Below are 14822 nucleotides of genomic sequence, written 5' to 3'. Positions count from 1 at the left end.
AATAAAAAAAAAATGCAACAGCAGACAGAACTTTCCTATTTGCTGGAAGCCTGAGCACGCAAACGCAGCGTTCTCCATGTATGTCCAAGCGCGCCCTCTATTGACCAGAGTTTGGCATACAGGTCCTATCAATTGAAATGAGAAGGAGGAGGAGATGCTGTCATCCGCTGTGGCTGAATCGACAAAATTAGAAAGACCATGGGTGTATTTGGAAAATCTGTTATGCCGCTAATCCATTTGTAACTGCGGTCACTCGGAGACGTTCATGAGGACGATGGCGTCCCAGCAGTGCACGATGCAAGCCGTGCACGAGTTCCTGTTGGAGAAAGGAGGGAGGGTCCGACAGATGGAGCTGATCGATCATTTCACGGCTCCTTGTGGCTGTAATGACCAGCAGAAAGAAGGGGCGGGATGGGAGTTGCTGAGCGGCATTGTTGACAGCGTGGCTTTCGTGGAAGTGGAAAACGGGGTGAAATTTGTGTGCTTAAATGGCGATGGCTGCGAGGAGTCGGTGATGCGTAAGGACGCAGACGGCCACGTTGATGCGGAGTGCAACGGGAACATCCTGGAGACGCTGGACAACAAACAAGTGAACTGCAACCCTGATGAGGACGGAGAACCAGCAGGTGAGGGGGACGCGACATTATTTAAATGCGCCTATTATTTATTTATTTTTGTTGTACATGACCTCTAAATGCCTGGGTGATTGCTTATTTAACTTAGAGTTATTATTGTTCTAAGCTCAGGAAAATGTAAAGCATTTGTTGAATATTTAAAATGAATTAATATTTTCTCGATCAATAAAAACCTTGCAAAGAAATTAAAGGAATCATTCAAAGAATAAGAATCTCATTAAATTTATTCTCAATGAGCTGAAAAAGCAATATCACTACTGTACCTTTTTTACATTTATGACCATAAACTAAAACGTCTCTCATTGGGATCTAATGTGATGGAGCATTACAATGTGGGGCAAACAATATAAATTGGAAGGTTATGGTTTCACAAATAAAATTCTTAAAAGTGTTGTGTGAATTTTCCTTGACGTCCCTAAAAACATAGTACAAACAAATCCATTTGGATTGTTGAATATTTAAACTTAATTTGTAAAGTCCAGCGAAGATAAGTATAAATGCTTTGAATTTCTTCTGTTATATTTAAAATACATTATTAATCCGAGGGAGATTAAGTATTGTTGATGACTTTGTACATTAAAGAATCTCCTGTAGTAGTCTGTGCTACAACGATACAGAAGAAGCTTCTGACTGCAGACACTGTCGTTGCTTTGCTGTATCATAAAGAGGATGCTCAAGGCTGTCAAATATATCTTTCATTTTATATAGCATTCCTTTTTTCAGCGGTACATCATCCAAAACAGAATATAGTACAGATGTAAACTTACAATAACAAGTTCACAATTAAGTGCATGAGGTTGTGGTTGTAATGTGACAAAATGCACACAAAAAAAGTGTGCAAGCCATTGTTTTTTTCTCAGCTTAATAACACATTGTGATTATCCTACAGAAGCATCAACCTCAACCTGTCTGGACAATGACCATCAGTCAAATGGCAATGAGCAACCTGCAGCACAGGCCCAAGGTAGCACCGAATCAGGTACTCCTACCACTGCTGGAGGAGGAGAGGTGAGGCTGAGGGACAGGAGGAGGCGAGAGTCTGCGCCAGCTATCGGGACACACGACCTAGACCAGGCCCATGCTGCTGGCTCCCACAACCATGTGGCAAGAGGGACACGTCGGGTGTCTAAAGGATCCCAGCGAGCCATGCTGATCAGCTGCCTGTCTGAAGACAGCGCACTGGAGGGGCTGGAGTCTGTGGGGGAAATACAAACACCGAAAGGAAGCCGCAGGAACTTCATAGAGCTGATGATGAGTAGTTCACCTCATGTGAGACATGCAGAAATATTGTTAACGTTTTACTGGTGTTGCATTCACTGTATTTGTATGTCTGAAATGAAAGCGTCTAAAGAGAACTTCCCGTACGTGGCAGGTTCGGAGGTCTCTGATCAACCGTGGCTCACGCATCCGAGACTCTGTGCGGAGCGACGGCGACTCATCGTCTGTCCTCTCCTCGGCCACAGACGAGGACAGCTCTTCTCTCACCCTGGACCCCCTTGAGCACGAATGGATGCTCTGCGCTTCAGATGGCCTGTGGGAGAGCTTGCAACCCCTGTTGGCTGTCGAACCGAGTCTGGTTGCCAAAAGAGATTTTGTGACCGGCTTCACCTGCCTCCACTGGGCCGCGAAGCACGGCAAGGCTGAGCTGCTCTCCCAGCTGCTGGACTTTGCCAAGGAGAACACTATCCCTGTAAATGTGAACGCAAGATCAAGTGCTGGCTACACGCCGCTACACCTGGCTGCCATGCATGGACACACACAGGTGGGTAGCAGGGAGAGGGGTATCATGTGTTGCACTGCCTTAGTGTAGCTAAGTGCAGCTGCACATAATTACCAACTGCTATCTGCTCAGTTAGAATTAGTGCCTTGGCTTGTAAGTCCAAACAGCACTTGTAATGGCTTTCTTTCAGCAATGGGTTTCTTCTTGCCACCTCTAAGATACTACGAATCTTTCCTGTAGAGTTACCATGTGACTCTTGGCCATTTTCTGATTAATCTTCTTCTTGCCTGGCCTAGCTGGACAATCATATCTTGGTAAAGCTGCATTTGGGGCTGTACTCTTTACAATTTTGAATGATGGATTTGAAGACTGTCCAAATGTTGTTTAACCCTCCTGTTGTCCTCATTTTCTGTGTATAGGGAAAACACATACAAATATTGGTCATTTTGACCCGAGGACAACAGGAGGGTGTTGTTTTTACCATGACTTTGCTTTGAACTCAACTCCGGCTGATCTGTCAAATGTGTTCTTTGGTCTTCATGAGACCAATTTTCTCTAGCATTAGTTATAAAGAAGTGGACTCAATTTACTAAGATGGGTGAATTCTGGAGTTACCAGACTTCATTGAAGTTGACTGAATACAAATACATGGCATTATTTATCATTTTTAATTTGTGGAAAGAAAAAAAAGACATGCATCTATTTTTCCCTAGTTCAGTTATATGTGTTGGTCTATCCCTTTGACATGCACTGAAATTTTAGGATTCTGATGTGAAAATGTTTGAAAAAATGGCAAGTGGTTGGAATACTTTTACAAGGACTAATGAAGATGTTTTACTGGCAGGTGGTTCGTGTGCTGATATCCGACTATGAAGCAAACCCTGAAGCTCGGGATTACAGCGGGAGGCGAGCCATCCAGTACCTCTCCCCTCTGCTGGCTGCTGACCTAGAAAGGGAGGGGTTGGTAACCTCACCTGGACCGGAGTCAGATACCGAAAACGCCAATGGTGGCAGCAGCAGAACGCGAGGCTGGAGGTTGCCCAAAGTCCTCCAGGGCAACCTGAAATCACTGCGACTGCTGACCTCACCGCCAGAGACGTCGGAGGAGTCAGAGAAGACCAAGGGGGGCTTGCAGAGGAAGTCATCCCTGAGCCGGCTGAATGCCCGGCTGCATCGTGGGCGCCACCGAGCCCAGATCATCCACAGTGCCTCCTTCAGGGACACCGGGGAGGTAGGAAGAGGAGAAGAGCTGCCCAGGAGTCCTCTGAGAGCCAGACCACTGTCCAACCTGTTTGGATAAAGTTCTACCAGCAATACAGACTGAGCTTCATTCTAAGGTTTATACTTACATTTAAAATCTGACAGGTCAGATCTCAAAATAATAAGACAGAATATTTTTTGTTTATATTGCACAAATTAACAGAAATAATAAAAGTATCTTGTCTTGAATGAGTTAATTTTGTTCATAATGCAGTGGTTTCTGTTGAGCACTATTGTGGCAGAGCACAGAACATGTAGCGTTTTATTGCACTTGGCAATACTTTAACTAAAAACTAACTGTTTTTGTTTTTCACCTTTTTTTTAAAGGACTGTTTAGGACCAGCTAAGGCGCATCACACAAGTCGACATTTTATACTGAAATTACTTTCCAGCAGGTTTATCTCAAAACGGCTCAAAATGTAGAGAAATAAAAGCCGTTTGGATTGACTCCACTGTATTCTCTAAAACTATATCTCCGTTTTCAAAGTAATATATTTTTAGGGTGGAGTTTCTACATTCCAACTCCATGTAACTGGATGGTGCTCAAGTTTTTTTTTGTATAGTTCTATAATGTTTTTAACGTAGCAGATTTTAATATTCAACCTTTTACAGACACCTTGTTTGCACTTGTCACTTTGAAGTTATTAGGGTTTTTTTTTAGGACAAGCTGAAATACCTGAAATGTGTTTCAGGTTTTAAGTCTTTAAATTTAAATAATACCTCTATCCCACTGGATCCATCTGATTATATAACTTTTCTCATTTATCTTCACTTTAAGTTAATTATAGTAGTAATAGTTTCTACCAAATAAAAAAAAGCAAACAGAGATTGACATTCCTTTTCTTTTAACACAAATAAAAGAAAAGGCTATTGCTGTATGGTTCCAGTGTGGAAATGCACAGAGCACAGAATTTGCCTATTTTCTTCTGACAATTATGTATCTCACATTCACTGATATTGGTTCCCTTTTTCTTTAGTGACGTTTTCAGTTGTGTCTTAATGGCTATTTAAGTTTTTGGGTACAAATGGTCACCATTAAGAGATATTTTTTGGACCTTCAGCTCTTCATATGTTCAAAGTTTACAATTCTGTTATGCCACATATTTGCAGCTTCTTGTTCAATCAATCAATCAATCAATTTTGCAGAATGACTATTTAGATGATTCTGGCTCTAGAGCAGATAAGTGATTCGTGTAAGAGGCTTCATACAGAAACGGGGCTATCGTCTTCTATCCCTTAGCAATGCAACCTTGCATTTACGCAATTGATTATGTATTTATTTGCTGTGTATTTATGAGTAGCACTGAGAAAACCTCCTGATTGGTTTCCCAAATATGTGAACCCTAATTGCTCAGTGACGCAACCCATATTTCTTGAATGTTTTCTTTGTATTTTGTAGCATTTGTACTAAAATCATAGGACTCTGTGTTGTTGTCTTTTTTTTCATTTAGAAATGCATAAACTATATGTTCTCGACTGCATGACGTTTTAAGTGCTGCTCGCTCCTTTTTCAATAGTGAATAGTTGTCAGTGTTGTTGGTGATATACTGTGAAGTTCTTCAGTGATGTGTGATCATTGTTAAAGAGCCACTCTGTCATTCTGTTTGTGTTTGACTGGTAAATGTGAAATAAAGCAATATTTGTTTACATTAATACACGGGTTTGGAGTCATTATGAAACATATTCCGTTGTTGTCACTACAGCCAACAATGTTGAATAAGATATTTGCCATGTACAGATCAGATAGGGAGACTGAGAGAGAGGAATGGTCTGCAAGTGGTCAGAGATGTGGCATGGAAAAGCCCTACATTTCCAAAAGAATGACCCATTTTATCTGCTTTGACTGCTGGCTGCCACTGATTGTGTTTGTGTTGTGGTGCTGAAGAATTGATGATCTGATGACCCCCTGGGTCAGCTTTGGAGTTGCACATACAGTAAATCCACAGCTTCCTGTCTGTGAGCTGCACAGCAGCAGATATTTTCACAGCAATCTTTTACTCTGCCTTTTTAGAGTGTTTACATCCGTCTGTTGTTCTGTTTTTAAAAATAATGCTGTATTCTGTTTTAAACAGCATGAGACTGAAGGGATGTTGTTTGGTTTTTGTACGCCAAATCCAGAAAAGCCTTCCAGGGATCATGAAAAAGAGCCTGTGGAATCCAGTGTATCCCTGGGCAGCCTATCTGTTCAATGATGACTGCTGATTGGGGCAGAACAGAGAGGCTGTCTGACTGCAGCTACTGACCTATATACACACACTGAAGGGGAGTAATGCCTGTTATGTAAATTCCTCTGCCATCTTTTCAGGGAAACTGTGCCAACTTTTTTGCCTACGGGTTTTTTAGGACTAATCCATGTCCGGCACATACACTCCTCTCTGGTTTTTGGCTGAACAAGCCACCACAGTGATCATGACATTATCCAAAGCTTAATGAGTGAATGGTCGTTAGTGAGACAAACGCTCACTTAGGCTTTCGTTTGTCACATGACCTACACTGCTGTAAAAAAGATAATTAGGGATTCATGAAAACAATTTAAAAAGATTATTCAGATTAATTATAATGAGACACACAAGAACATATTTTTGATATTCAAATATCTTCATGCACCTTAAACGGTTTTACATTTTATCATTGTTTTTATCAGGTTTTTATGTGACAGAGCAACATAATATAACACATATACCAGAAAGCCAGAGAAAAGTTTGAGCCAAGGAAGGTTTTTTTTAAACGTAAAAATCCACTCTGCGCACTACTCTTACAGTCTTTTGACCATCTCCTGGAGAACTGTTCAAACCACTGTCCAAAATTAGAAAAAGTATGGCACAACTGCAAACCTACAAAGAGAAGCAATATTTGAAGATTTGTTCACTGATGTTCACTGTCTCGTCTGACTGAGCTTAAGCATTTTTACATTAAAGAATGGGCAAAACACTGTTTTAGGATGTAGAAAAAAGTATTGAGTCAGTTGTCTGAATATAAATTTGAATTAAAACATAATTCTTTTTATCCCAAAGAGAAATTAAGCGTTAGAGCTTTTAAGATTCTTATCAGAAGCTCACTACTATATAAAAAAAATCCTGACTGTTGCCATTGTTACACATAGGAACAACCAGTGCCATCAAAAACTGTCTGAAATTAAACAATTAAAAGCAAGAAGTAAAAGCACCTGCAAAGCATCCAAATCCAGAGAGAACTGTCTAAAAAAATGCAATACCTCAAATTCCAAAAAAAGTGCTATAATTCGTAAATAAATCTGCATGTGTTATATTTTATTTTACATTATTTTAATTTGTGATTTGTCACAGCATCACCCACTTCTCCTTCTTTAACGTAGTTTTTGTCCCCCTTCATGACACAAAGGACAGAGGACAGAATGTGCGGTCTAGTAAATGTTTAGCCATTTCTGTTGCGCCATACCAGGTGGTGTCGCTGTTCGTAAACGCAGTCGCCGTGGCAGCGCTGTTAGACGTTGTTTAGGCGGAAGGTTAAAGTGCACTGCATTCATTTTGGTGCTGTGTTTTAGTCTCTATGGGTGATTTCTGTTCTGCGGTGTTTGGCTCGCCGTGTTGCATTACAGTAACATCGCCACTGTTTTAGCAGGAGTGTAGCTGATGTTTGGTAGGTTGTACTTTTAAATAGTTACAGCTAACGTTATACACTGTAATATAAAAATAAACCGAGAGTTCTAAAGCTAGCTATAAAAAAAAAGAAGCTAACTAGCTCCGGTGTCAGCAAGTGCCAACTCCTTTTGTTGAAACACTAACCGTCTTCACAGCTAACTCAAAAATATTTTTAAATACTTAAATGTTTTATGAACTTTTCGAATAAGAGACGTAGTTGCTTACATTTTCAAACCTCGAGTTTGTTTGGATTAGCTAACGCTACATTTTAGCTAATATTGTTCGGCAAGTTAGGTTTTTATATTTGATATAAAAATGGAAGCTCGCTCGATTTTCCTGCTCTGCGTTTGACCCATGTTTACTCGTTAAACTGCATATATTTTTTAGTAGTTTAGAGCCTTTTGCATTTAACCCTGAAACTCAACATTTGCAGCTGTCCGCAGCAATGACCACCACCATCGTGCATGACACCACGGAGGCGGTGTGCCTGTCTGCCGAGCACAACCTGTACCTGAAGCCCATCGCCAAAATGACCATCAGCGTGGCTCTGCCGCACCTCAAGCTGCCGGGCAAGAGCATCTCCAACTGGGAGGTGATGGAGAGAGTGAAGGCCATGGTGGCTCCCGAGCAGTTTTCAGCCCTGCGGATCTCCAAGAGCACCCTGGACTACATCCGCTTTGAGGGGGAGGTGGAAAACAAAACCGTGGTAAAGAGCCTGTTGACCCGTCTGGATGGAAAAACCATAAAACTCAGCGGGTTTACTGATGTTCTCAAGGTAAGGCTGACACTTTTTGCCTCAATAAAGGCCTTTTATGTTGCTTTTGCTCAGTGTTCTCTACATTTGCTCATAAAGCTGATGTTCTGTTTGCAATAGTGAAAAATGGAAAACGTGATATTTTGCTAAACCCACAGTAACGGCTACTGAGGTTTAATGTTTTTAGTTTTACTCTTTTGCAGCACTTTGTGATCTGTCTTTCATAGTGCTAAATAAAGTTTTATCTCTTTACTTACTGCCCTAAATCCATCCATCCATTTTCTTGCACCCTATCCCTTAGTGGGGTCGGGAGGGGTTGCTGGTGCCTATCTCCAGCTTACGTTTCAGGCGAGAGGCGGGGTTCACCATGGACAGGTCGCCAGTCTGTCGCAAGGCAACACAGAGACACACATGACACACAACCATGCACACACACCTAGGGACAATTTGGAGAGGCCAATTAACCTGACGGTCATGTTTTTGGACTGTGGGAGGAAGCCGGAGTACCCGGAGAAAACCCACGCATGCACAGGGAGAACATGCAAACTCCATGCAGAAAGACCGGGAATCGAACCCAGAACCTTCTTGCTGCAAGGCAACAGCTCTACCAATTGCGCCACTGTGCAGCCCACTGCCATAAATCACGACAGGCATTTCAAAACTTACTTTCATCTGTTTATCCATTCATTTATCAATCCATTGATCTATCTACCTTTTTTAAATATATATTTCCTAACACTTTTGGAATTCATGTGAAGCTATGATGCTGCTCTTACACCAGTATTTCTTGATGTCTGTTTCTGCCTCTCTTTCTCTGCTCAGGTTCGTGCAGTAGAAAATAAGATGGATTTCCCCACACGTCATGACTGGGACTCCTTTTTCCGTGACGCCAAGGATATGAACGAGACTCTGCCTGGAGAAAGGCCGGATACCATCCACTTGGAAGGGCTCCCATGTCGCTGGTTCAGCCAGAGAAACAGCCAGTTCCCGGACCGGCCGTCTGAAGCGGTCCTCACTGCTGTATTCCAGGCGTTTGGAAAGGTGGAGATCGTTTCAGTTCTGAACTAAAAGCATTGTCAAATGAAACATTTTATCAAGTTCTATTAAGACAATATACCTGTCAATGTCGTTTTTAGGTTCGGCATGTCGACATCCCCATGCTGGATCCGTACAGGGAGGAGATGCTGGACAAGAACTTCAGTACTTTCAGCTTCGGGGGTCACCTGAACTTTGAGGCTTACGTTCAGTATCAGGAATACTGCGGTTTCACCAAGGCTATGGACTCTCTGCGAGGCATGAAGCTGATGCTGAAAGGAGACGACGGAAAAGCTGTGGCCTGCAACATTAAGGTACTGGAAGAGATCCAATGATAATTTGGTAGTCAGTTGAGCTGCTGATTACAATCTTTCTTTAAAAGCTGAAACATAAGAATAACAGTGGGTGTATTTTTACCCTTCTTACGATTAGCAGTCATTTATGTCAAAAGTCGCACTGTGTGAGATGCCATTAAAGCAAGGATGACACTTTCTTTTAAAGCAAATAAAGATAATTGTGGCGTTAGCATTTTTAAAATCAGTTTTGCACCTTTCTATATTAAAGAATTTCATCTTTAGGCACATCTACATCTGGTGGTTTAAATCATAAAAATCTCTGTAAGCTATTTTGTCTGCATGGCTTATTTCAAATCCTGACAATTAGTTTGCTCTTTCTTCCTCATCTCAGTCATCCTTAAGAAAGCGAGAGCATTGTGAATGTATTTTTCATCAACAGCAATCTCCTTCAAGGTCATAAATGTGACTTTCTTGTCTTTTTGCATTCCATAAACTGTTTCTGAATTGCTGTAGCAACATTACAGCCAAATAGGGGTTTAGAAATGTGATTGTGCTAGTCAGGCACAAAGTAGCTTTGAGACCTTTTAAGGCAATGAGACGTGAAGCTGCATCATCAGTATTTCCAAGTTAATGAACATCAGATTAAGCAAGTCTTCTAATCCATAATCTAAAGAAGGATGAGGACAAAGCAGGAGAGCCCTGCTAATGATTTTATTAGTCTTTGTGTCCAACAGTAGCTCCTTACTGATTATAGATTATTGAGTAAAAGTATTTAAGAGCAGCATAAACTAGCTGGGCAAGATGCATTTAGATATCATTGCTGCATTTCAGCTGGGAAAATAGATTTAGCTGATGAAGCTTTCTTGTTTTCTTTTTTTTTTTTTTTTTTTTTAATTAGGTTATATTTGACACTAGCAAGCACCTGAGCGACACATCCATCAAGAGAAGAAACCAGGAGAGGCTGAAGCTGCAGGAGCTGGAGAGACAGAGGGAGGAACAGAAACGAAGGGAGAAAGAAGAGGAGGAACGGCGGAAGGAGGAAGAGCGGTATGACGGAAATAAATGAGGAAATTCATCAAGAATAAGAACTCCAAAGGGAAAAAAAAGACCCACAAAATTATTTATTCGGTTTCAGAGATGCTGGTAAAAATTGTTTTACAATTTTTGACATTGACAGGACTACAGAAAATCTTTTTTTCTAAATCGTTTATTATGAAGAGCAGTTTTATTGTTCGTGAGTGTATTTATTTGCCTTTGAGTCACAGCTAAAAAATACTTCCAGCTGAGATTATTTTCCATTGAAAACATAGACATTTGATCATCTGTCCAGGAAACAGAGGGAAATGGAAGAGGAGGAGAAGGAGAGGAAGAAGGAGGAGAGGATCCGGAAGCGAGAGCAGAAGCTGCGGGAGAAGGAGGAGCGGAGGAATCTGAAGAAGGTGAAGAGGCAACAGGAGCAGGAGCAGAAGAAGCTGCAGGTGAAGATCGCCATGGAGGAGAGAAGGCTGCTGCTGGCTCAGCGAAACCTGGAATCAATACGGCTCATTGCTGAGCTGCTCGCCCGAGCCAAGGTACTAAATGAACGCAGCACAGCTCTCAATTACTGTCCACATGGTTACACTGCAGCTGCTGAAGTGTGGAACATTGTAATTAACCCTAGAAAGGACAAAGAGTTCATGTTTTAATGCTCAGAACTACTGGAGTAATAAATGGACACATTATATACTGCTGTATTGTATGGCTGCAGTAACGATTATTCTAGGAATCTAGTACAATTTATGGTGCACCTTCTGCAGATTTTTTATTTAACCGCTTAAGCTTTTTTATATTAGAAATACATAAAAAATGCAAATAAACAAATGATTCAATTCCTTTTTTTATACAAAAAAATAAATATTTTATTGCCTGAGATATAATAATGTAGCATTCCTTTAGTGAACGCTTGATCATTGTTAGCCAATGATGTGCCTGCGGCTAAAAAATAGTTCTAAAATCAACATGTGAAAAGCTCAGCCCTTTCTGCTCGACTAAGCATCAGTACAGTGTGTGGCTGATCTGTTCACAATTTTTTCGATGAACTAATTAATTTCTGAATAGAAAAAGGTACTTAATAGTTTTTTTTTGTACAGAATGTTAACCAGGTGAGGCTAAGTCTCCCACTTGAGATGTTCTGAATAGAACATATTTATAGAATTATATTTTCTTCATCTCAAAAGCAAAATGTATATATTTTTTGTAAGGTTTTGGCTTAATTACTGTTCTGTTTTTTTCTTTCATCAAATTGTCTTCTTTTTGGAACTCCAGTTAACGATTAATTAATCGGTTACTAAATTAGCCGACGATAATTTTGATAATTAACCATGATTAATTAATTGATTCAGACCTACTCTATTACATAGGTTCATCTTTAAGGATGCAGTTCCACAGTACAATTAGAGCTGCAAGGTTTTACTGTGGCCAACAGCTTGGTGATGCTTTACGTCTTGCATAAATATTCACACATGATAAACTTTCACATTCCTGTTTCTGATTTCACTGTGTTTGTGATTGATTTTTTTCCCCAGATCCTGAAGCAGCAGCAGCAGGAGAAGGAGATGGCTGAACGCAAAGAGCAGGAGAAGCTGGAGCAAGCGCGTCAGAAGGAGGAGCTGGCCCGTCTCCAGCAGCTGGAGGCCTGTCGGCGAAGGCAGGAGCAGGAGCTACGGCGGGTGGAGGTGGAGAAGCATCGGGCGCTGGAGCTCCAGCGGAAGGAGAATGAGCTGAGGGAGAGGCTGCTTTGCAACCTTATCAAGAAAAGCACAGCGGCTGCAGATCCACACGACCTGGCCGGCCCCCCGGCAAAAGCAGCGGCTCCCGATCTTAGCGATGTGATGCTCGGGGTCCTGGGTCGGGTCAATGGGGTGAAGACAGATGAAGGCAAAGAAAAACAAGTGTCTAGATTCGTGCAATCTGAACTTCTGGAGAAAACCCAATCAAAGGAGAGACGAGGGAGGGATGAAAAGAAGGAAGAGTTTGTTCGAAGCGCGCACAGCGGGGAACGAGGCTCGCACAGTCGAGGGGGAAGGAAGCGTCCCCAAAGTTCCAGTAGGAAGAAGCGGAGCTCGAGYCGGCAAAGGAGGAGTCACAGGACAAGCGACGGCCATCACCGGGGAAGGAGGCGCAGTAGCAGCAGGAGCTCCAGCAGGGGGAGGAGCCTAAGCAGCAGTGGGAGGAGCCATAGCAGGGGGAGGAGCCAAGGGCGTAGTCACCGCAGGTACAGCAGACGAAGGAGTAAGGACTACAGGAGCCACAGTCACCACAGCCGGCGATACCAAAGGCACAGCGACAGCAGGGGTCGGAGCCACTCCAGAGGACACTGAATGCAGCGTAGCAGCTTCACTCACGTCTCCCGTTTCTCTGCACGAGCCTGAAGTTCAGCAAGCTTCAGCTGGAGCTCAAGAGCTTAGAATATGTACAGAAAATAGTTTAATTTCATAGGGAAAAACTTGAAACTTCATCACCAAAATGTTACCAGCTGTTCAAATAAGTCTTTGTTGTTGATTCACCGTTTTTAATTTTTTACATGTCTGTTTGTTTTGTTGGCTTAAGATTTCTTGACAAAATTTTCAACTAAGAAAACCTAGCAGAGTATTATAATCTGGTCTGTGACAATGACATAAATTATATACAAGATTCTTTTTTTCTTTCTTTTTTTGCTGAAACTGGTCTCCAAATCACTTTATTTAATTTCTCAAGTGTTTCTTTTTTCCTTATTGCCGAACTGTGGAAAATAAACCAATGGATTCATAAGACTCTGTTTTAAATTCTTATTTAAATCAGTTTATACAGTTGGCTCCTTCCTCTACATGTTTTCCTCCTTCAGGTGGATTATAAGTTTCCTTCTGCTCTGCTGCAAAAAAATGTTTCAGAAATGGCAAGCTTATATTTTAAAATGTGTCCGACATCAGCTTTTGTGTTAAAGTAGAGCATGACCGTTTTCTTAATGGTGTGAGCCTAAAATGAACAGAAAACTAATGCAGACTGCTGCTACAATGAATGTCACACTTAAGAGAAAGATTCTGCATCTTTTATCATTACAAGATTTAAGTGATTTTTTTTTTTTTTTTAGAAAAGTCTCATTCAGGTGACTTTAGTTCTTGTCCAAATTAAAACAAGTTCATTAGTTTTGCTGGGGACGAATCCACTACAAAAGCAACAGATGATTAAAATGAGTGGCTGCCTTCTGAAATTTAAAATGAACAAATGCAGAGCGAAAAGTGATTTCTTTCTTTGACCTATAAACATTGTGTTAGATACATTTCTAAACTGGTCTTTCAGCTGAACTTGAAGAAACTGGATGTTTGTTTTGTTGACATTGCTGTCATGGAAAAGAGTTCTGTATGTGCTTGTGGCTCACCCTGAACATGTCTTGCACACACTGGAAGTGGTAATAATAAAGATTTGAATTTGACAAACTTCAATGAAAGTTGTTTTTCTTTACTAGGAGGTAAATGGTAAAAGAAAAGTACAAGAACATTTGCTTTCATTTTAACATAAGTGGGCCAAAACATCCAAAGACTTGGGCACATGCATTTACTAAAAGTGAATAAATTCAACACAATAAATACAAGTTGCCAGATCTGAGAAAGTAACGAAGTATAAGTACTTCGTTACTGTACTTAAGTACAATTTTCGTGTATCTGTACTTTACTTAAGTAGATTTAATAATGGGTACTTTCTACATTTACTCCTCTACATTTTACAGTAAGTATCTGTACTTTCTACTTCACTACATTTCTACAAAACTGTCGCGTTACTCGTTACATCCAAGTCGCATTGCGCTTTTTGTCCGTTAAAATGTGAAGTTCAGGGATTTAAGGTGGCGCCGTAAAATCCAAGCAATAACGTGACTTACGTGTCTGTTGTCACCCATCGGCTCCACCTTTACTCACACGCGGAGCTCCAGACATGCGCAGTGGTTTCCTCTGAGGGGAGAAGCTTTTTTATTTATTTATTTTTTTTTAACTTTATTTAAACAAGGTAAGTACAAACAAGAAAGGCAAATATAACAGTGGAACTCTGTAGAAGGCATAATAGAGGCAGATTTCAGAGTGAAAATACAGAGATTGCTAAGGAGAAAAATGATAACATATCATTATGACAATAATAATAATAATGAAATTAATGAAACAATAACTGAAATAGCAACAAGGGGATTTATATGTTAGGATAGATTGAYGGGCAATTCCATTAATAATTCAGTCAGGTCTTCAAATGATCCAATACATTTCAGAGATTTCAAATATAACTGGAATTCAGATAAAAACTGTTTAAAAATTGGAGATGATCTCAGCATTCTTTGTTTATGAATAAAAAATKTGGCCAAACAAAATATTAGGTTACAACATATTTCCATTTTTTYGTTTTCCAATAACACTCCAAAGGTTACCATATCTCTCGAAATAAATTCAGGAAGTGCAATTTTTGATTTGATCCACTTTTCTAAACAATTCCAAAATATTT

At 40.7% G+C, this 14822-nt stretch overlaps 2 protein-coding genes across 2 annotated transcripts; both read left to right on the top strand.

Moving 5' to 3' along the window:
- The first annotated feature begins 89 nt into the window (after positions 1-89).
- On the top strand, positions 90-5268 carry sowahca (sosondowah ankyrin repeat domain family Ca). The gene is made up of 4 exons (XM_008403731.2): positions 90-626; positions 1525-1904; positions 2008-2397; positions 3200-5268. The coding sequence occupies exons 1-4, from the start codon at positions 266-268 to the stop codon at positions 3653-3655; spliced, it is 1587 nt and encodes a 528-aa protein (XP_008401953.1). The 5' UTR covers positions 90-265; the 3' UTR covers positions 3656-5268.
- A 1795-nt stretch (positions 5269-7063) lies between these two features.
- akap17a (A kinase (PRKA) anchor protein 17A) lies at positions 7064-13774 on the top strand. Its single transcript, XM_008403744.2, has 7 exons — positions 7064-7233; positions 7679-8010; positions 8812-9030; positions 9126-9338; positions 10219-10367; positions 10651-10891; positions 11885-13774. Exons 1-7 carry the CDS (start codon positions 7227-7229, stop codon positions 12677-12679), a joined length of 1956 nt encoding a protein of 651 aa, XP_008401966.1. The 5' UTR covers positions 7064-7226; the 3' UTR covers positions 12680-13774.
- The last annotated feature ends 1048 nt before the right edge of the window (positions 13775-14822 follow it).

This window comes from Poecilia reticulata, linkage group LG2, assembly GCF_000633615.1.
Source record: "Poecilia reticulata strain Guanapo linkage group LG2, Guppy_female_1.0+MT, whole genome shotgun sequence".
Classification (NCBI taxonomy): domain Eukaryota; kingdom Metazoa; phylum Chordata; class Actinopteri; order Cyprinodontiformes; family Poeciliidae; genus Poecilia; species Poecilia reticulata.
The sequence above is the reverse complement of the archived record's forward strand: the minus strand, read 5'-3'. Positions and strand labels throughout refer to the sequence as shown.

Excerpts from the sequence above, each read along its gene's own strand:
- sowahca (XM_008403731.2), top strand. The coding sequence starts at position 266 with ATGAGGACGATGGCGTCCCAGCAGTGCACGATGCAAGCCGTGCACGAG. Across the intron at positions 627-1,524 it reads TGAGGACGGAGAACCAGCAG|AAGCATCAACCTCAACCTGT; the intron begins GTGAGGGGGACG and ends ATTATCCTACAG. Across the intron at positions 1,905-2,007 it reads TGATGAGTAGTTCACCTCAT|GTTCGGAGGTCTCTGATCAA; the intron begins GTGAGACATGCA and ends CGTACGTGGCAG.